Here is a 22,934-nt window from a genome sequence, read left to right as displayed (position 1 = left end):
AATTTGTGTGCACACTAGAATGTTTTGATTATTTATATATATATATATATATATATATACTGAGAAAATGGTCCTGTTTCTTATTCAGACCAGGTTTGATGGCGAGCTAGAGCCCAAGAAAAGATTGCACTTTTGGTGCTGGAAGATTTCTGCTTCTCCTGCCAGGCTGGTAGGAGGCTCCTTGCAGCTAATGAACAATTTTGTCCCCACTCTGATCTGACTTTGGTCAGCTGATGACCTGCACTGCACCAAGCACTTTAATTGTAATCTGCTTGGGATCTCTAATCAACCCCAGCTTGGGGGTAGATGAACTGAAGGGTGTGGGTCCATTTATGTTGGAACTGTGGGATTGATACATTTTGGTTTTTGTTTGTTGTTTGTTTTTTTTTTCTTTCTTTTTTGCACATTTTTATATGGCACATGTTTCCACTGTTGTAAATAGGTATATAATTTTTTCACACTATAAATACAAGGCACTCGCAACTGCAACTTCTAGTCTGTCTGCTCCTTCATGAGTCGCACTTACCTTCTGTGAAAACTAGCCCATTGATCTCATTGGTCACAATTCATTTACATTTATTGAAAATATACTAAATTATCTTTACAAATATGCTACACTTACATATTCAGTGTGTAAGTTTACATACTGAATATGTAAACTTACATAGTGACATTATAGTTTTCAACTCAGATATCCCTGCTTTCTATAGCATGTACCTGTCCTGTCAGTGTCTGTGTGTGTATGCCCCTCTTCTCCATGCTCATGTGGGGTTGCTGGTATGTGACCATGAGCATCATGTACGTGTCCACTAGGCTTGAGGGGATCTGAAATAAATCATTTAATATTAAGAATAGAAGCAAAGTGTTTCCTTCTTACACTTTTAAGGTTCCAGTGGCATCATTTTGTATATTTATTTTCCTAATGTTGTGATATAAAGTTTAAAAATCATACAGCACCTAATTTTAAAAAGTATGCTACTATTTCCTAGTTAAGATTTCAGATCATTTTTATAAACTTGCAGTGTCTTGACAAATTATTCACACATCTCCAGCGTTTTCTTACTTTGTTACAACCACAAACTTCAGTGTATTTCAGTGGAATTTATTTAATAACAGACCTACATAAAGTAGCACATACAAATAGAGTGAAAGGAAAAGGATGCATAGTTGACCACTTAAACTGACATGCCTGGCAAGGTGTGCATTACTCAGACAGGCAGCCGAGTGACCCAGTATATGTAAATCTCAGCCCAGCTCAGCTGGAAAAGTCTTTTAACACAACAACAAATCTGACCTTTTTAACAGTGTTTTTTTTGTTTTTGTCCCTGTTCAAAGAACGTCATGAGCCGTTTGCGACAACCCATGTCGACACATGTGGAGCACATGTGAAAAATGGTGCTCTGGTTACAACAGACCAAAATCTAATTTTTGGCCTACATACAGAGCACCATGTTTTGCACATCAGAGAACAACCAGACCCACTGTGAAACATGGTGGTGGCAGCGTTATGCAGCGTGTCAGAGCTGATGGATAGACGAATACTGGATGAAACCCAGTTAGAGACAGTAATTAACTTGAATGGGATTAGAAGTTCACCTATGAGGTCGACAAGAACTCTAAAGCTAGAGCTGCAGTTTAGATTAATTATTAATATGTTACAATTCATCTGAAAGTCTTTGGCAAGTCCTAGAATTATTGTTTATAGAAACTCTTCAATTTGATTAAACTGGAGCTTATTCGCAAAGTACAGGCACATATAATGCATTATGCACATTTCAAGTTTTTATTTGTAAAATCTGTCAAAACCTGTATCCTTTTCCCTCTAGTTCACAGCTACGCACTAATTGCTGTTGCTCCATCACATCCCAATAAAAACATTAAAGTTTGTGGTTCTGATGTAGCAAAAAAGCAACAGGCTGTTTTCTCTCTTTGATGTTTCCATCAGTCCAGCTTCAGATTATTGCGATTAGATTATTACATCCATACTGTATACCTGTCCTCTCTATTTTATTGTGTCCATGCCCTTCCTCTCCATGTCCATGTGAGGCTGTTGTTTTGTGGCCTTGTGCGAGCCTCTCATGCATCTGGGAGACTGATGCAATAATGTTCATTAATATAGGCAGCAAACATTCGCATCCACTTTTGCTGTTTCTGGTAGGCATGCACACTAATATAAAGAAACCACTGAAGCCAAGAAATACAAACTGAATAGATACCTTCTTTCTGAGTATGAGTATGACCGTGCCCTTGCTCATCTGTTGCTGTTTTATGGCCATGAGTCTCATGAACATGTCCATCGGATTTGTGAGGGGCTGACATATCTATCATGAAAATAATACATGTCTTTAAGATGTTTTTTTTTTGGCAGCCATTCAGAAAACATTATTATTCTCTTAATAATAGAAATGTGTTACCTTTTCTCTCCTCTCCATGATGAGAAGATGTCTGGCTCTGAATTACATGTCCATGTTGCTCAGATGTGTGCTGGTCTAGCCCATCAATTTTATTGTTAATACAAAAATAATAATAATAATAATGAAAGAAGATTAATTTTACTTTCATACAATTTTACAAGGTGTAACTTGTGGGTAAATCTATTGAAGCCCTGAAAAGCAAGTGATTTTCCTCCATCTTTTTCAGGGACACATTTTTTGAAGATTGTATATCTACTTTTGCTTGTGAGCAAGTCAAATATTTTTTTTCTTGAAAATCATCACAGTTCCTATTAAATAAAGGAAAAACTATTGGAATAGATCCTTTAAGCACTACGTAGTATACCAACAAAAGCGAAAGTAGATTTTCACCATGGCTTAGACTAGAGAATGTAAAATAATCTTTGGAATAGCTTTTTTTTAATCACTGCAATAATAAATACATTTTCTGTACATCTACTAACTTCTTTTATGAATTTATTGTGAGGTAAATGTGCCAAAATTGTCCAAAACGGGATTTTGCTTTGGTTCTGTTTTCTTTTTAATAAGAAAAACTCATCCTAACATATGAATAAAAAAATTAATTATAGATCAGACTATGAAAAATCCCACAATCACACGTAATATCTTTCATGAGCTCACAAACCATTGTGTCTGGAAGAAAAGCTCCAATTTATAAAATACGTCATGTGTGACTTGTATCTCTTGCATTTCAAGCCTTCCACATACATCAAGCTAAGCCACCCGATGCAGTTCTACCACATAATGCAGTTCTAACCACTACAACTAATAAGGGTACCTTTCCTTTCAGCTTGTGTTTCTATGTGGCCCTCTCCATGATGAGATGATGTTTGATGCTTCAGAGTCCCATGCGAATGTTCCTCAGATGCGTGATGGCCTAACATAACATTATTCTAACGTCATCCATTAAAAGAACTTTGCACTTTTATATTTCCATTTCTCATCTACTTCATTGGGGTGGAGCTAACATCGTTGAATGAGTCTGAGTTCTCAGGATACTACAGAGGTTAGGAGCTCCTAGTGAATGTATGTGTATAAAAAACTAAGATGGAAAACTTGAAACTACAGGGAGACGGCTGTAGATGTAAGGAAACTCTGCTGGCTACAGGACGATTTTTCTACCTGTGGATCGATCACAAAGACAGAAAGCTTTTCTTTTTGTATGTTTTGCCTCACCTTTCGTTCCATGAACATGTCGCTCAGATGTATGGGAGACTGATAAACATCATCGTTAGCAACACACAGCATAATTATTACCTTTTATTCCAGACGTAAAATACCACACCAGTAACATCCATGGAACTTAAGTAGTCCAAAATGACATGATGTGCAAATGATAATTTTTTCCAACTTTGATTTTTAAACTTTTCTGTCTGTTTATTGAAACAATCTGTAACTATATGCTGATACCTGTAGTTTCAGCTGTTCTGTGTGGATGCTCCTCATGCCCGTGACCGGCTGGTTTAACGTGTCCCTGGGTGTTGTGCCCATGTGTGTCTGACCCAGCAAGATTGCAAAGAACAAAATAAGAAAAATAAATAACTGTATATTTCTTAATTATATTTTAGTCCTCACATCAAGCTTTCAGTGTCCTTCTGCCCGTTTGTTCATGTTTATTTCTCTCGAGGAAAAATAAAATAAAACCCCTGGTAACTTTAATTTTAATAAAATGATAAAGAAACCAACCCCAGCCCCACAAGTAAACAAGATACCTATGCTGTTGGTCTCCTCTTGCCTATTTTCCACTGAGCTTGTTTTGTGTCCATGGTTCTCGTGGTTGTGGAAGACTGGAACATTAAGATTTTTATGAATATTGAGACAATAAAAAAGAAAAAACTTTTAAAAGCTTCTAATGTTTACAGCATTGTGACTTTCAAAGTCAATCTTTTTTTTGTTGACTTTTCATTGACTACCACAGAAATATACTAGAGTTCAAGCATTCATTGATGGCATTAAGCTTTATGTTGCATCCTGTAATGATACCTTGCCTTTCTGGGGATTTTTCACCCTCTGCTCTGTGTTCAGATGCTGCTTCATGACCATGAGCCTGATGTATGTTTTCTTCATGACTGCTGTGAGCTGAAACACCACAATCATTACTATAAAAGCAACACATCTATATATTTTTTACAATAACTTTGTCAAAGGCTACCAGCTTAAGGACGTCCACTCTATCCCTACACCAGACTCCACCTGCCTGCCAGGCATTTTAAAATGTTACTGCTCAAGTATTTCCTAACTCTCTGGTATACTGCAGCATATGCAATACAATTTACAGTTATTGGTCATTTTGGCCATGACAACAAATTTAGTGGTATGAGCGCTGCAGTTTAGAAATGGAATATAAACTTAATGTGTGACAAAGTTATGAAACTGTTGAAAGTGATATTTCTGAACCCAATAACATTATTTTATCTCACGACACTCTATTCAAACACTCTGTCTGTCCTGTTGAGGATTCACTCACCTCAGCATGCTAAATTCTTGAAGTTTCTGACAAGGCAGACTTCAACTTTCTGTTGGAATAAGCTGATATTACTTGGCCACTTGGGAGCACTCATGGACGGTTTATGGCTGATTGAACTTTCAAAGCTAGTTATGACATGAGAGGACCAATGAAAACCCACTGCAAAAAGTAACTTATTTTGCCATTCATATACACACCTTTCATCCAGTGCACACTTAGCATCTATATCTGGCACACATAAAAACCTATACACTCACTTCATGAATAAATAAGATTTTATTTCAGAATCAGAATTTCCTAAGACCTGAAGCCACATAGAAATGTGTTTCTGGTTACACCAACAGGCATGGCAAGACAGACAGCAGAGCTACAGCTTTAAAATGAGAAAAACTAAAAACAAGAATATACCTTTTATGTCTTCATGCCCGTGCTCATGGCCTTTCTCTCCATGTGACTGGGATGAAGTGGGTGTTTTGTGGCCATGCGGTTGATGTGCGTGTCCCTCAAACATGTGGGAAACTGTCACATCACAGTTGTCATTGTCATAAGCAAAGCCAGGAAGAAAGCAGACACTAAGATGCATTCCTGCCTTTTTTCTGTCAGGGGGTCATTTACTACTGTTAGAGGTCATGTTGATAAATTAACCACTATTGGTTTCTACTGCTACGGTAGAGATTATGTACCTACATGACACTACAGAGCTGCTACGTTACATACCTGTTTGAGACTTTGTGTTTTTTCCCTCTTCATGTTCAGGTAAAGTTGTTCTGTGGCCATGCATCTCATGTCCGTGTCCCTCTAACTCGTTGGAAACAATCAAGACACGATTGTTATTTCCAAAATGAGAAAAACCGTCTGGGGAGCTGAACATCAACAACCCTTTTAGTAGCCATAAAGCTGGCAATGTGTTTTTCTAAGTTAGGGCATTGTGATTTTAAGTGATTTGTTTCAATTTTCTGTCTCTGAGGCCAGTTATATAAGTAAATATTTGCAAACTACTATGGCAATTAATTTATTAAAAAAAACCCAAAAACTAAAAGTATTTGCCTAGGTAGGATTTCTTTTGTTTTTGTTTTATCGCACTCAAGCAGTGACCTAAGAGGGTCTCTGACAAGGCTAATTTCAGAACAACCAATCAGAACGTAAATATAGAAATTCGGTTACCTGTCTTGTGAGGATTTGCCTTTGTGTGCTGCTCATCACTGTGTTCAGACAAGCCAGCTGATGTATGAGCCTCATGTACATGTCCCTCCGCCATATGGGAAACTGGCAAACCAAGGTTTTCAGCGAAATCTCAAACATTTTTTACTGTTTTTCACCAAACATATGAATTCATTTTTCTCTACTGAGCTAATCACTAAAACAAATTCTCAGATTCATAAATACCTGTCTTCTCAGTATCATTGCTGTCTTCTACGTGCCCAGAGGAGGTTTTTGTTGAGTGTCCATGAGTTTCATGTTTGTGTCCCATAGATGCATGGGGGTCTGACACAACAGAATTATTATAAGAAGCATAAAGAATTAAAATGTTCTGTTCTGTCCAAGGTAATATTGCCTGCACATGTGAAAAGATACCTTTAATTTCAACATGATTTTCTGTTTGCTTCCCTTTCTCTCCATGCACAGATGAGGGTATTTTGTGGCCGTGAGTTTCATGTGTATACTCTTCAGACTTGTGGAGGTCTGAAAAATCACAAGGTTAACTGAAATAGCAAAGGAAATTTCAGGACTATAAACTGTATTTCAATAGTTCCTTTAATTTTCTTGGTTGCCTTACAGCAGTTTGCCCTCTGAACGGTGCATGATTGATTAAACTGGAAATTATTCAATCTAAGAAAACCTGAGTATGTAGATCATTGTACGGAAAAAGGACAACTTATCCGATAAGCTCGGCAGAAAACTCTTGTTTTGGTAATGAGCTAATTATTTTATGACTTCTGTTATCAGACAACGAAAGTGGAATGCCAGATTACATAGATTTTTATCTTAATAGCTGTACAAACTGGTTTGTGATAATGATGTGAGACAGCAAACACTGGAGTGCCTCATCTGAGCCACAGCTAATACAAGGCGCTGCATATAGCCAGCTCTAATAACTTTTACAGCAGCAAACACAATTTATGCCCCCACTTAGTGTTAAGTTATGGATCCTCTGTAACAGTCTGGGCAACGACTCCGAAAGCTGTAACCAGAGCTCATCAAATAAACCAGACACTTATTTTTTAAGTTCTCCATAATTATCCTGAGTTCAGCTGCAAACTTTGTCCCCTTGATAGAAAAATATTTGCAGCTTCAGTATATTTATGGTTCCCAGATACAAATATTTGCTCTTTGCCTATATGTCTGCAATTAAACGATGGCTTTACAACCACTGTTGCATGATGTGATGGTGAGCAAGACTACATCCCTGAAATATTCCTATAGGTTTTGAACAGTAGGAAAGTCTAAAATTACCTTTCGATCTCTCATTTGAGTTCTCATAAAACATAAATTTTCCTCAAAATCAAGTTCGTCTGAGTTGTTCATATGATGCTTTACCATTTCCAATTTGGAAATGCTGCAACATTTTGAATTGTTAGATTTGTTTGTACATCCAAAGAGACCAAGGAGCTGTTCGGGAAGAGATCAGCTCCTTGCAGCTCCTTTTTTTCCTTGCACGAAAAAAATAATAAACAGATACAAAAAGATAGCAAAGCCCCGTGATGTTCTTAGAGATACAGTTGGAAGCACAGTTCACGAACTCAAACTTGAAAAACAAACATGCTACCTGCATGATTCCTGAGGAGGAAGGTCGTCAGAAAACCACTGATTGACAACAAAAGACTGGCAGGAAGACTTCAGTTTCCAAAGTAACACACAATAAATGCTAAAAGGACTACTGATATCTAAACTCCAAGACATACACCACAACCTTGGTCCCAGAAGAATTAATGTAGGATTTTGGATCGGATATCATAGTTGCCTGATTTGATCACTATTGAAAATCTAGTGGGAATTGAAAAAGGAGGAAGCCACACACAAACCCAAACATTTTTAGAAATGGGTTTAATAATTATAAAACTGGTGCAGTCATTTAAATAACTGTGTTGAAAGTTATTTATTCAATTTGTTTAATGCAAACAGCTATAAATGCAGGGATTTGCTGATAAATCTACTTCACAGTTAAAATGAAATCACGTCAAGAGCAAATGTTTACACAATTACAATAAACTACGGCTGATTAAAGAACTACCATCCAAACAAAATGGATACCGTTAGCCTCTGCATGTCCCTCCGCCTCTCTCCGCTGCCCTTCATGTTCAGATAAAGTTGTTGGTTTGTGGCCGTGGGTCTCGTGTCGGGGCTGTGGACTGTGGGCACCTATCACAGAGTAATACTGTTTACACAAAGGTCCTCAAAAGGAGGTGAAATTTATTTTCCCCCTTTTCTCTAAAAGTCTGTTTTTCATTTTGAACCCATCAGCTTCAGTCACTGTCTAAGTGAATCTATGATGATGCTCTTGGTGTCAAAAATTGCCTCAATGACAGACTATTTTGTCAGCAAAGAGATGAATTTATATAGATCTGACCTTGAGTTTTTATATGGTCGTTTTTCACTCTGAGCTGTCAACGTCCATAATAAAAATTTTATTTTGCGCACTGTTCTGTGCTGAGAGTTAAGTCTGCCTCTACATTTACGTGAAATACCTGTCGTTTTAGATATTTCCTCTTTGTCCTCCTCTTCCTCCCTGTCTTGCTCATGCTCAGTGGAGCTTGTTGCCTTGTGTCCATGACTCTCATGTACAGACTTGTGGGAAACTGAAGAACCACAGTCATAATCAACAAAACAAGAACAGAGACCTTGTGGGGTATTTCCTCAGCAGCCTGAACGATACGAACTACATAATTAGGCTGATGCTGCAGCGGCTAAAGATTACTGATAGTGTCTATTGTCTTCCTGCCTCCTGCTAAGACCTAGTTTTCTTTTTTCTTGTCTTTCTTTCTCTCTCTCTCCCTCTCTGTCAGATAGCGGATCGGCCCTTTGGGGGCCTCAGCCCTGGGCTTCGGGGGGCGTGGGGGGAGGAGGGAGCGGGAGGGCTGTGAGAGTCAAAGGGGCTTGAGCGGTTTCTTCATCGCTTCATTTTCACTCTGGGTGTGAAAGGTATGACATGCTCCCGCTTTTATGTCAATGTCATAAATGTGTCTGAATGTTCGTTCCCCCTTTTTTATCCAAAATATACCTAGACAAAGCACAAAATACCTGGCTTATGAAACGGTAACGCCTTCTCACGGATGTATTTTCCTGTGTCGAGATGAGAACAAAACATCTCCAATCAATACCAGCTAACCTAGCACACACATACCAATTGTAACGCATTTTTAATTGCCTCTGCCTATTTCTCCTTCAGGGCTTTATATTATTCCCAAGATCCTCTACTGTAAGCTTTTTGGGCTAACAGATTGAGTCCAACAAAAAAGGAGAGATGTGAAACTAGTTTAGTTAATACAAAGCAGGTCTAAAGTTTACAGAAACACATCAAATGGCATGAACTTTAAGGGATTTTCAAAACAGAAATTAGGTGAACGAGTTTGAATTTTTTCAAACTGCACAGTTTTCTCTAGGAATTAACAAGGTTGTGGCTGAATATTTGACCACTCTTCTTATCAGAAATGATGAAGCTTATTTGGTAGGTTACTGGCACAGCATATGCTTTTAAGCAAAACCCATAAATCTCCAACAAGGCTGAGGTCAACCATTACAGAGGCTTAATATTAGCCAGCTTTAGCCATTCCAAACCAGCTTCAGTATGTGCTTGAGGTAATTATTCTTTTGAATCACCCAGATGTGGCACATTTTCACTCATTATGATATTCAAGAACAATCCAGGAACCACCTAGGCTTATGCCTATATAAAAATATAACTGAGGTGTATAACATCAGCGTATTCTGAGGTGGCAGCTGACCAAGAAAGAAAGACTGTCCAAACTAGACACCTTCTATCACATCTGAAACGTGAAGCTGCCTAAATGTTGAAATCGAATGCTTTCTTGTGGAATGCTCTATGTTCAGAGGACATTTCTCTAAGGACAAAATGTATGTTTGAAAGAGTCAAGGTAAGACTTGTAAATGTTTTTGATGCCAATGATACTGGCGCAGCAAACAACATCAGTGGGTAAAATAATGAAGAAAGATGATTTTCAAATTCAGCTCAAATCGAATACAATTAAATTTTCCAACAAGACAATGATTTGAAATGCACATCGACATGGCTTTGGAACTGCTAAAGCAGACTATCATTGCGCTTCTGTAGTGTCCTCACCTTCTACTATACTGGAAATGGTGAAAGCAAAGCTTAAATGTCAGGAAACCAGCAAATTTAATGGGACTCTACCTTTCTTGTAAGAAGACAGATCAAATTTCCAGCCAGAATAATTCCACTTGACAGACACAAGCAGTGAGTTATTTCTTTGCAACTTGCTAAAGGACATGTAACTAAATATTAGAGCGCAGTACATACAGTGTATGCATTTGAGACTGTGCATAATTATAACCCTTTTTGTATCAGATGAAATACAATATAAACTCTTGGTTAGACTGCTGCTGGTCAGACTTAAATGTAGATCAAGCATTTTCATCAACAAAAGCACGGATCATTAAGTTAAACCACCACAGTCTTCCTCAAAGAGATGATTGCTAACAAAAATGTGAATAACTAATCAAAGTGAGTGACCACACCATGAACATCATTGAGGGACTAATGATTGCCGGACCGCTAGAGACTACAGAGCTGCATGCCTCCATCTGTGTTTCCCCCCTGTGAGGTGTTTATAGCCGGCGCTGTGCGGTTTTTTGTTTTTTTTTTCCAGATAGGGGGGATTCAGCAAGCATCCTGCTCCCCTGCGGTGCATCCCCCTCCAGGCTACCTCCCGCCCACTCGCTCTTTTCTCACCCCTTCCCTCACTCTCTTCCCTTCGTTCCCCGGGGCTCCGGTGAGACAGGACGTCGGCTGCTGTTCTCACAGCACCCAGAACCGTTTCACACAACTGGCATCATGCCATCGTTGCATCTCATCAAAGTTTACGCTGCCTACGTCTCTCTGACTGTGTCCTCCTCTGGCCCAACCAGACCCGCCTTCTCACACATCTGTCACACTCGCTCGCCGTAGCGAAGCGGGATTCTGAATCACGGGTTGTTTCGGGGGCCGCCGTTGCGCAGCGGAGAGCGTAAATGAATTTGATCTCGGTAACCTGCGCTGCCTCGGGGGCAGGATGATTCTCGGGATTAATCTCAGTCAGCTCAGCCCCGAAACTGTCTGACATCAGACGTTGGCAGCGGAGGCATTCCAGGTTCTTGCTCATTCTGCAGCCACTAAAAGCGAAGGGGTGTGTGAGAGTCGGTCGGGCTTTGTAAGGATAGACAGTGATGAAGCTCTTCATCTGCCCCCTTGCAGGCACGCTGACACCATGCCTAAACCAACAGACAGTTACCTCTAACAATACAATACGTCTTTATTTATGCTTCCAGAGTTTGTACATTAATGCTGCAGACACTGTAGTTTGTAATGTGCTGCAGCTGGGTGAGGTTAAGTTGGGCTTTGCCCCGATTCCGTCTGCTTTGTCTTCGTGTCTTTTCTTGGCTCTGATCCTGTGGCTGATGTTCCTCAATCCCCCTCAATGTCTCTGAATGATGCAAACACAATGCCAACTGAAGTCATTCCTTCAAAGACTTCCCTATATCTCACATTAAACTTTTCCTCATCAGTACGCTCGCTCACCCTCACACCCTCAGTGAGGAAATCTCAGTGAACTCAACAATTCCCTCTGACATGTGAGATGATGCAGTATAACATAAAAATGATCCCAAAATAAAGCAGCCTTGTTGGAAAATGATCCCCCCTGTTAAGAAAAATGATTATTTTTTGGTGTTTAATATAGCCAATATACGACATGTGTAACAGTTATATACAATACTCCTATTTGGAACAGGTCTCGTCTGAGATGCGGAAAGCAGACAAAGCAGGGCCTTTTTTCCTCCCCCGCTGACACACACAGAGCAATAAAGTTACATTTCGATGGGGCAGAAGAGACTTTTTGGCGCCAGGGATCTTCCGTATCAGGCAGAGATGACCACGGGGTAGTCCGCCCTTTGCTTAGATAAAAAACAGACACCTTTGCCATAAATCAGGGAGTCCCAACTTTCTCTGGGGGCCTGAGGGAGTTCTAATTGGTCGAAGAGCAGAACTCCTTCTTTGCATATATTAAATAGGGAAACACCTATTTTGGTATAAAATTACGTACACGGAGCACGCAGACAGAGAGAGAGCGGCCGCTATTTTTTGCCTTTTTGTATTTGTTTTGTGTTTGTCTGTCTTCCCCCTTGTGTGTCTTTATTCTTATGAAAAATGCATATCTCTGTTCCTCTGCAGTTTTGTTGTTCATTGCTTTGTATGAGATTAAACTCTGTGATCTGTGACGTCAACACGCTTTGTTGTTGTTTCGTTTTACTAGCACGCGGTCGCTGCACGTCGCCCACTGAGAACGTCACTCGTCGAAGATCCCGGGCAAAATTAAAAGAGGAAGCAGGAGCCAAACGTTTTGTCCAAAGCTAGCATTAAATGATCCTCTTTTTTAATACCCCCAAGTCAGATTTTGACTAACCTAGTCAATGGTGTGCCTTACCTCCGTCAGTTAGGCTTGAATGATGCTGAACTTTAACAGTAGTCTCTTCTATGTAATGATGATGATGATTAGTGACAGAGTGATGAGAGGAGCCTTCTGGAACAGGGTGGGACAGATGTGAAAGCTCAGGGACTGTTTCTGAACGAGTGAACTCCCGTGGCGGGGAAACTCCGTTCTCCCCCGGCGGAGACGACGACGAAGGAGGATGGAGCTCCGTTCTGACAGAAAGCGGGTCAGATTTCCCCATCTGTACCAGCGGAGGCTCAGATGAAGTGCGGGTGGATAACGCGTGGTGCGTTTGAGGGACTGAGCCCTCTGTAAATCTGCTTTCTGGCGCTGGAGCTCTGCTGTCTGTTGAATCAGGTGCAGGAGGACAGAGAATGTAAATGCAATGAGGAATGAGCAAGCTAAGGCATTAGCATAAGAGATGCTGCCTCAGATTGTTTATCTGAAGAAAGCCTAGCTTTTCTTTTTCTAATTCACACATGCACGCGCCCGCACGCGCGCACGCAGAAAGTGAGAACACACAATGAAAGTGTGATTTCACACTGCTGAGATAGGCTAAATTCAAAAGCTGTTCCACAACCCTTTCACTGCTGGAAATACTGTTCAGCTTACAAACATTGTGCGTGTTAGGGGTGGGACCATTGTTGACGTGGTTGTAAAATAAAAAAATACAATATCATTCATTGTGGTGTTACCCAGTCATACACTGGACTGTGTATGCTTAAATTCTCACTATGCTGAGAACCAATGGAAACCATCATTTGTATCCATAAATTCTCTTTTTTAGGAGGCATCACTATGTTTCCTACTGAATACAATCATGTTTAATGTTTGTATTGATAGGTATTTGTCTTTGAAACTACAAAAATATATCTCCTCGCAAATAGCCTTTTAGATACAGTACTGTTTTATTTATGTTTTTATTTACTTCCTTAATATTTTGCACTCTACATATGCCACATTTCTCTCAGCTCAACACACAAAAATGCCCCTTCCCTGTTAACTTGTTCAAGTACCACTAACAGATTATGGGTTTTTTTTGTATTTGGTGCTCATGAAACCCTCTCTCTAATCCTGCTTCACTGAAATTTTTATTAACTGATTGTATAAATACCTGCAAAAATAAAAAATACATTTCTTTTTCTGTTATAGGTAGCACATCTGATATTATCTTTTTTTTAATCATGTCTCTTCATTACATAGAATATTTATTTATGACTGCAGTTCTTCTATTTGGTTGATAATATGGGTAGATGTTTCTCCGAATTTATTTTTTTTTGTCTGTCAGTGCCAGCCAGATCGATCAAGAATTTCCTCTTCACACTGTGTAACTTAAGTTGCATTTAGATAATGGCGTCTGTAACAGAATCTAATCCGATAATGACGCTCGTCTTCCATTACAGGACTGACATAACAAAGATTAATTCAAAATTACTACCATATTCTGTTTTGTACATACATTGGAGTTGCTACACTAAATACACTGCATGGTTTGAACGACAGAACAGATAAAAGCGACCTTACTCACTGGCTATAAGAGTGTTTAACACTATAATTTTATGCCTGAAAATATTTTATTGTTCTTCGAAAGTTTTCAGAACACAAAGCTAAAAAGCACAAAAGGCTAATGGGCAAACTAAGAGGAGGGGGCAAAAAACGGTTGAGCAAGCAGGTTACGTGTTCTACATTCACTAATATTTCTGCAGATCATAAAACTCACAGACACACACCAAAAACTGCTGGCTTAATTTTTTCAAAGCAACAAAATCCTAATTATCTCTGGGCACTTTTTTTTTTTTAAACGTTCCACCGGTGTTTAAAAGCTCCAAGATTTTAAGGAAGGAAGGCCCCCTTCCCATCACCCTAATCTTTATATTCTTTGTAAAAACTAAAGATTGTCTTAAATCTGACTCTGTAAGGTGTAGGAATAACTTTGAGCTCAACTATACCACCTAACTTAGGTTATTTTTAACCCAGCAATTTTTAGCGAGTGCAATTATCTATTGTAGTAGAACAACACTAAAGCACAGCTAAATTATCTGGGGCAGGTTCTATACATCGTGCCTACCTTCACTTTTATCAAGATGGTGAGGGTTTAGAGAACTGAAAAGTGAGTTTCCAACCTCAGCAGCGGGGACTTTGAGGTCCGAATCCTCTGCATGCACAGAAAAATGCAAAATAAAAGTTTTGTTTCCATCCATCTGACAGCACCATTGCTCTCTCATGGACGGCATCAACAGTCTGAACTGATATCCATCTTAATCCTGTAGAAATGCACCCATCTGTCAAAATGGACTCACTAACAGTCCCATGATGACACAGTCTCTCTGGCACACACACACACACGCACCTACTGCACACACACGACGCCGAACGCATCCCCTCAGTTCATGTGCTTACACACGTCTAGGTGTCCTCCTCACAAATGGATTTGCATATAATGAGATGATTTATCACTTCTTCTAAAATCATCTAAGAAAGTGTAAATAATGCCTAAATGTCACTTGTCAGTCTTAGCATTCTCATCATTTGTTACAAGAGTGTGAGACGCTGATTTGGCTTCGCAATAATGAAGCCATTGTGATTCAGGATCTGTTAGCATCTGCACGAAATCTTAATGGAAGTCAAACAGCATGGATGTTGTTAATGTGTCACATGATTTTCAAGCCATGATCCAATCAGTCGATAACTGGAGCCGAGGTTGGTTTTTGTGAAAATTCAAGGATTTGAAGAGAGCCGCGTGAACACCAGCCCGTGTTCGCACACTTTTCCGCACGTGCCCGACCACATGACCGTGCATTTTGAAGCTCTTGTTAAGTTCCAGATTTTGGATGAAAAATAAAACGGTGGTCACGTGAAGGCCATGTGGTCGGGGCTTGTAGATTTATGACAGGGTTCACGGATTGGGTCACTATGACCTGAAACCCCCCACCATGCCTACACCCATCTGTCCAGACTGACCAATGAGATGCGTGCCCGGTGGATCAGACTCTTGTTGCCAATAGATCGCTAATCCTCTGAGCGTGCTCACTGATGTAACTGGGGCAGAGACAAGACAAAGGATGCGAGTACTATGACATGGCTGTCTAACACATACTGTTTGCTGTAAGGATTTCATAGATACTTCTGGGCAGGCAGCAGTCATAACATTAAACAAACCACAAATCCCTTCGCTTTTCATTATTCCTTCCCGTCCAACCAGAAAATATTAAGATATGAAATAAAATCCATCCATAATAGGATGCTACAATTATTTTCTAACTTCCAATTCTGGTCGAATACCTTGAAGCTTCAGAAAAGATGAGACATTAAAGTTTTTTTGTCATTTAAGATAATTAATGGTGTAAAGTGAACTACTTATAGACATCATAGCACCTTAGCTACCCAGCAGCATAAAAGCTTGGCATGTCAGTGTGTTGTGTGTGCGTTGGCGCGTGTGTGTGTGTTGTAGAGTGTGCGTGTGCAAACAGTAGTGGCGGCCGCTTGGTGAGAATGGGACCTAAGACCTCAGATCCCCGGGAGGACACAGAGGAGATGGAGATGATTTATGGGTTCCACTGAACTGCACCATATGCCTGCCATAAATCTAAACATGCACACACACACACACACACACACACACAAAAACGGGGTTTACATACAACAGGGTCAGGCTAAAACCTAAATACACTCCTCTAAGCCTAAGATTTTTAAAAAGGTAGCAGTACAAGTTTGCTGTTGGATAGGAGTTTTCATTATGGTGTCCCAGAAGGACAGCTGAACCCTTTGAGCTACTTATATTAAATACAGTTATTTAGTAACATGTATGTTTCTAGAATTAACTTTTTTTTTAACTCTCTGAGCATACATATCCATATTTTTAAACATTTTTTTGTCTGTTACACAATCTGAGTCAAACTGGGAGTGTCTGTGAACATCAGTTTCCAGATCTTCCAGATTCTCAATTGGATTTGGATCTGAACTTTGACTGGGTCATCTGAAAACTAACATGCTTCGGTCTAAATGTAGTTTAGTTTGGGGTCTGTAAGTTTGGGGTCATGAAACTCCTCCTCTGGCTCAAATCTTTTGCGATCCCTGTTGAAGAAAAACCCTCAGCATCATGCTGCCACCACAATGTTTCATACAGGAGCTGTCCTGTCCAAAACAGTATTTTGTCTGAAAAGTCTAAACTTCCTACTCTTTTCCCCATGTTTGCAGTGCTTCTACATGACACTGCAAACCAAAACTAATAAGATGCCCTGGATTTTATTTAGGTATATCAGAGTAAAGGGGTCTGAGTACAAATACACACCTTAGTTTTCATAAGTTTTCTATAAGGGGCAGCTAGAGAGACTCCTTAAACTAACACTCACGTTTTTGACTGTGGGAGAAAGCCATCAAAAACCCATGCATGCACAGCACACAGTACATGCAATCTCCACACAGAAAGGTACTGAATCAGAAAATCAATATGTGATATTTGAATTAAGGTTGCAAAGGTACAGCAAAAACATACAACTGAAAAAGAAACACTCTGTAGGTAGTTTAAGATCAGAAAATGTTTCTGTTTCACTTAAGTTTAACTGAAACGTGCATGTTATTGGAAGCCGACGTCCTTAATGATGAACTTTCAAAGGCTCACGAGCCCCTTAGTTGAAGCTCCTGTCAGATTCTCCTGAGTCATTGCTAATCATTGAACTCGTTTGAGTTTCCTCCTGATGTCAGCCAAACAACAAAACTGCTGCGCTGTTCAAAACGCCCACGCTTAATGGATTCCTTCAAGACCAGAAAAAGTCCGATGACATCACGTTGATGTGGAAATCCAAGCACATCCCACGTTTTGACTTCCGTTTTGGCACGGCATTAAAGGTGCAGCTGCTTACCAAGATGGCAGGTTTTTAATTTAGTATGAAGGCAAGCTGGGCTTTAAGGGCTTTAAAGACCACTTTACTGTACATTGAGGCAGCTGACAGAAACTTTTCCCATCTCTCCGGGGGTTGTTTCAGATCAGTCAGTCAGAACAAATAAAGTCTGAATATCCACAACACTTTGACAACCCAGCTTTCAAGACAGGACAATCCCCATCTAACATTAATGTCGGGGATATAAATAGCCTGAGAAACGGTCAATGTTCAGCCTAAGACCTCCAGTAAGTTGGAGGATGAATTATGTATGATTTCTGCACCGACACAAACACCCTGACTGTCAGAGTCTATAAGCACGTCCACAGGAGCACACATTGGATTTGTCACAAATGTGTAGGAAGTTCCTGCTACAATGTGACTGCATCACTTAAACATCCAGAAGGAGAAAAATTCATGTCACTTATTAAAGTGGTCAGATATTTTGGACTGATAGAAAAAAAAGAGTCTTTCTTAATTTTCAACGTTGGGCTTCCTTCTGGGCATTATTTTTGTATATGCAGCCACCAAAAGAGGCTCCTTAGACTCCGCTTCGCTATCATGATCAAATACAGAGAAACGTCAAACTTTCAACTTTCCACTTTGGAACACCTACGTACTCAATTTTTTTACCTACTCCCAAACTTAAATGAGCAGATTATTACATTTTACTACATATATTAGCTATGAAAATGTATGTGTGTTGGGGTGTACATGTTGATGTATCAGGTCACTAGCAAGTTAAAAACTAATCGGTACACATAATCAATTTGCCTCTTTATGTTTTCACTCTTCACAGCTTAAAGTCATCCGAGTGAATTTCAGAGACAGAAACTCTTAAAGTGCTGTAAGCTATTACACAGTCGACTTTGAAATCTCTCAGCTGTGGATGATTTGTTCATGAAACTCCAGTATGAAATGAGCCAAGTGGAAGGAGAGGACATCATTGGTCGAAACATCTAAATGCACCCCAGTAGGTATGAAGTCCTATAAAAGGTCATGTAACCATTAAAAAGTGGGAGCTTTGTGGAAGATTTGCTGTAATTATGGAGTTTGTAATGTTTATGTAGATGTGCTGAATAAATGTCCTCCTGGTTGGTCTAATTGGAGCAGAGGCGATTCAAGTTTTGTGTGATGATTTTTATTCCATACGTTTGCCACTTTTTCATCCCCCAAGAAGAATGGTGCGCCAACATCTTAGTTAGGAGTGAATCTCTGACTTGCTTGGATTGTTTTGAAACATCCAAAGCAATTTCTTTTCGTGTGTGTGTGTGTGTGTGTGACAGTTCTGGTGAGATTGGGTGATCCAACAGGACCATATACCCGAACACAGATCAAAGCTGGTTTGGGAATTGATAAAGTAGTTGAACATGTTATTCCTGGAATAGCGCCAAATGGGAAAATAAGTGAGTTTATGGACTATTCTTGAAAGCCAGGTCTATTCCAGGAAGCCAAATGATTTAAAGGAACACTACCATGTCTGATAAGAGAGAACTATGATGGCTACAAAAGATAGGGGTTTCTCTGCAACTTCCCAAGATGCAATAAACCAAAGACTAATAGGATGTGAGTAGATTTTGGCTGACATCCATAATTATGTCCCTGTGTTGATTGGAAGGACTTCACATTAAACTCAAATGAATGAAGTCAGTTCTTGTTTATAAAATCATGGTGTGTTAATTTCACCTTGAGATAAAAAAAGAGACACCTTTATTTGACATTTATGGCCATGAATGTTTTCAAACTTCTGGCACTGTCACTTGTACAAAATTGAGATGATATTTCTTTGTAAGCTAATCAACAAGTCAGTGTAGCATATGACCAAGAACTGAAATTGTCCATTTAGAACCTCTGAAGCTCACATATTAACCCAGTTTTAAATTACTCTAATAATCTCAACGAAATCTCTACAAACTATACTCCTAGGAGTTTTTGTGCAGTCAATGATTTCTCCAAGCTGTGGCAGTGCCGAGCCAACAGACATCTCCTCATTGGTTCCATAATATGTTTCATATTGACTGCAAAACAAGGAAAGGTTAACCTAAGGTGTCTCATTGTCTTGTAGGCCAGGATTGTTGCATTCTGTTGTTTTCAGTCTCTGGATGAGCTAAACAGCTGCTGTCTGCTGCATCATATCTGAGAAACAGACATGAGAGCGTTGTCAATCATCTGTTCCAGCTCCCTGACACGGAGACGAATGTTTCCCAAAATACTGAAGCACTTCTTTAAGAAATATTGGTGAAGTAAGTGTCAGAATCTTAAAGAGGGGGAGCTTAAGAGGGAAAAAAAATAGCCTTAAGCATTTTATTGTTGCAAAATCACAAAAGCACTTGGCTTCTGTTGCTGTGACCTTCATGCAAAGGTAGATTTGCTGTTTTAGGACTAAATAACAGACACTTTTTTTCTGCAGTGTGTGCAACTGTTGGTGTAACTAGAACTACATGTCTGCTGGTGTACACTAGACAGGACTGAAGTGACATTATGGGGTTAGGCTTCTGCTACTTTTTTTTTTTTTACAGTAAAAAGGAAAATCTACTTGGTATCTCTATCTACGGCTAAACTACGTTTCACACCTTCCAAAGGAGAACTTAAAGGCTCATGTGTAACGGCCGGCGACCGTTCAGCTTCAGAGATGACTGTCGCTTCAGTTTCAGCTTCAACGTCATCCTCACCCTTTTTCCCATCTTCATTTCCAGAAAAAGAAAACATACAGTGTGAAGGTAAAGAGGTGATAATTTGCAAATCAGAGATGGTTTACTCTGTTCGAAACGGATGTTTTGGGGACAAATGGCAAATATTTTTTAAAACTGTTTGTGATGTGTTCATGTGAATCGAATATCCTGTGATTGTTAAAAATGAAAATGATGAAGTCTTGAGAGTCGACTCTCACTTTCTACACTAGAATCCCCAAAACACTGCTGTTGACTCATTAAACTCATAATGAGGTTAGTAAGTTGAAAACGTTATTGGCTGAGAAGAAAATTAAAAATTAAGGTAAAAAAAAAACTTGACTCAGGAACTCCTTCAATGTTATCAACACCGGCGTTTTGTACACCTACTGTTGGAACACCGGTGTTGCAATCTCAGAGACAGATTCTTTTCAAAAATAGAAAAAAAATCCCATTTAAAAGTCTCCATGCCATTGAATTAAAACTGAATCTGTGAGTTTGAAATTGGTTCTCCACAGCTAACACCACACAGTCATCAAGAATATTTGATCAAAGCCATTATTTGCTCAAATAAATCACTCAGTTGTGTCTTGATTGTCAAAGGAGGTCGCTTTAGAGTAGCTCTCTGCAGCCTGGTCCAATTGTTAAGTTTACCCATGCATCCACTCGTCTCTTACTGTCGGGCCATGTGGAGGAAAGCCCAGTGCTGTCAGGGTAGAAGTTGCCACTTTGCCGATCGCTTCTGTCTAACAGCTCGGAGGCTGAGAGCCTCTCCACAGAGAGAATCCCTAATCAAATTCCCTTTTATTCCTTCCTTCCCTCGCTCCTCACCCTGAATCACACTGCATTACTACAAACTAACATATGCCCACATCCTTATCTCCAATTGCTCCCTCTGTTCTCTCTCGGCTCTGTTTTGCTGCTCCATGCACCGACATATGCACAAGCCCCCCTCCTCTCGTTCCTCCTTCCTTCAATCCATCAGCGACAAACTGTCATTAGTCTAAATATAAAAAGCAGATATGTGGAAGAATTCCTTCTGTGCAGGTTAGTGTGATGTTCTGTGATGAAAGGATGTGGCGACAGAGAGATCTATTAATAATGAAGCTCCAAGGGCTCACCAAGTATAGAGATGTGGGGGGAAAAAAATAAAAAATAAAAGAAATGAGCAACTGGAGAGAGCCAGCTGAACATCACAGGAGAGAGAGGTGGAGTTTAGCAGGGATACAGATGGAAAAAAAATAGATGGTTAACTTCAAAATTTCAGTGCAACAGAAAAGGGATAAGAAGCGAGCGGGGAAGAGAGGCAGAAATGAGTAGCACATCTTCTGCTTTGCTTTGCATTATTACTTACTAGAACCGGAGGGGGAACCAGCAATTGTACCTGAAAGAGAATAAAAAAAGGAAGCGGAGATGAGAACTTGTTTATTTATGCATTCAATTTGCCTAAAGACTTGACTCTGGCTCATTTATCAGACACAGGTGGGGGAAAATTGCTAAGAAAAATAAGGATTGCAGAAGACCACCTCTCACCGTCTCAGAGTAATTACAGGATCTGAACTGTCTTCCCCCTCATCCCATATTTTCCTTTTTCCCAGATTCATGTGTTTGTTCTCCCCAGCAAAGTGTCTTTCTTATTTGCTTTCCCCCCCTTCGACCCCCAAATAAAGCTTATTTTTCAACTAAATTTAGATTTAGTTTTGTGATGTTTAATGCATTATGTCTTTTTCAAGCTATGGCCGTTTTGCTTTCTATTGCAACCAAGCGGAAGCTGCAAACATTTAAATTTTTAAATGCCACTAATGGGATCCAAGAGTTTTAAAAGGCCAGGGGTGAGGTCTGAAGGTGTGTGTCAGTACTAATATAAGTAAGTTGGAAACAACAGCATAGTGGAGAAAGGAGGGAGGAGAAACTGACAATTTTCTGCAGTGTGGGTGCATGTAAAAGTGTGTGCGTCTCCACTGGTGTTTCTCTTATTGCATAAAGAGTGTGGCAGTGTAAAAGCAGAAAAGTGGGGAGGGGCTGCCCTAGATTATTATTTTATCATAGCTAGCTGCTGTGCCTGGTTACTCTCTCCAAAAGGATTTCCTCCTCACACACCGCTGTGCTGTTGCACATCCCTGATCTGCTCTCTGCAAGGAGGTCACAGAAACTCCACAGAGCTTAGTGTCCTCGTAATCTTTCAAACCGTCCTTTCTTTTCAGCCTGTTCTTCTGGTTCTACTTTTCATTCAGGAGCTGAGAGTCATAGTAATGCCTACTGTACATTCATCAGTCCAATATGGAGCAAAAAAGTCATTCAAAATCTTTAAACATTGAATTATTTTATGAGACAAAACTAATGAATGTCAACTCTTCTTAGATAAAATTATTCTGAATTCAATGATGGCTTGTTAAGACACAATTAATGCATCAATTGTTCTACAGTAAACCCTCTGAAACAAAGTTCACGGTCTTGACTTGGAATTAATTTAAGCACTATTTGTTTCTGGTTCATTCAGCCTGTGAGAGAGCAAGACTTGAACCAGATAACATGAAGGCTTAGCAGAGTACAACAAAGTTCAATCATTTGAACTTCAGAAATCAGTTTGAATCACGCTTTGGGGCTTTTTCACAAAAGTATGTTGTAATTAGCAAATGCTATATCTACAGTATATCTGTGGCTTACAGCAGCCATAAAAATTAATCATATCAGTTGTAATTTTAGGAATTATTTGAAAAATGTCTGACCTACAAGTTTGTCACATTGTAGTAAAAACAAAACCCAAACAGCCCTACAATGTCTGGGAGTTTTTAATTATT

At 39.6% G+C, this 22,934-nt stretch overlaps 1 protein-coding gene across 2 annotated transcripts in view; it reads right to left on the bottom strand.

Annotated features, from left to right (window-relative positions):
• ntng2b (netrin g2b) overlaps positions 1–22,934 on the bottom strand; it is a 97,294-nt gene that overhangs the window by 25,945 nt on the left and 48,415 nt on the right. The window contains exons 5-23 of one of the 2 annotated variants that reach the window (XM_032569529.1): positions 21,488–21,517; positions 20,038–20,148; positions 14,653–14,739; positions 12,579–12,929; positions 8,607–8,717; positions 8,173–8,280; positions 6,496–6,603; positions 6,307–6,405; positions 6,085–6,186; positions 5,638–5,718; positions 5,329–5,439; positions 4,437–4,532; positions 4,166–4,240; positions 3,864–3,950; positions 3,232–3,330; positions 2,415–2,489; positions 2,217–2,321; positions 1,994–2,092; positions 718–825 (exon numbers count right to left, since the gene is read on the bottom strand). In XM_032569529.1, coding sequence (XP_032425420.1) covers positions 718–825; positions 1,994–2,092; positions 2,217–2,321; positions 2,415–2,489; positions 3,232–3,330; positions 3,864–3,950; positions 4,166–4,240; positions 4,437–4,532; positions 5,329–5,439; positions 5,638–5,718; positions 6,085–6,186; positions 6,307–6,405; positions 6,496–6,603; positions 8,173–8,280; positions 8,607–8,717; positions 12,579–12,929; positions 14,653–14,739; positions 20,038–20,148; positions 21,488–21,517 — 2,043 coding nt within the window. Of the gene's footprint in view, positions 1–717; positions 826–1,993; positions 2,093–2,216; positions 2,322–2,414; positions 2,490–3,231; positions 3,331–3,863; positions 3,951–4,165; positions 4,241–4,436; positions 4,533–5,328; positions 5,440–5,637; positions 5,719–6,084; positions 6,187–6,306; positions 6,604–8,172; positions 8,281–8,606; positions 8,718–12,578; positions 12,930–14,652; positions 14,740–20,037; positions 20,149–21,487; positions 21,518–22,934 lie in introns of both variants that reach the window. The other variant, XM_032569530.1, reaches the window with a different exon arrangement.

Source organism: Xiphophorus hellerii, chromosome 8 (assembly GCF_003331165.1).
Source record: "Xiphophorus hellerii strain 12219 chromosome 8, Xiphophorus_hellerii-4.1, whole genome shotgun sequence".
Taxonomy (NCBI): domain Eukaryota; kingdom Metazoa; phylum Chordata; class Actinopteri; order Cyprinodontiformes; family Poeciliidae; genus Xiphophorus; species Xiphophorus hellerii.
This window is presented reverse-complemented; position numbering and strand designations above follow the sequence as displayed.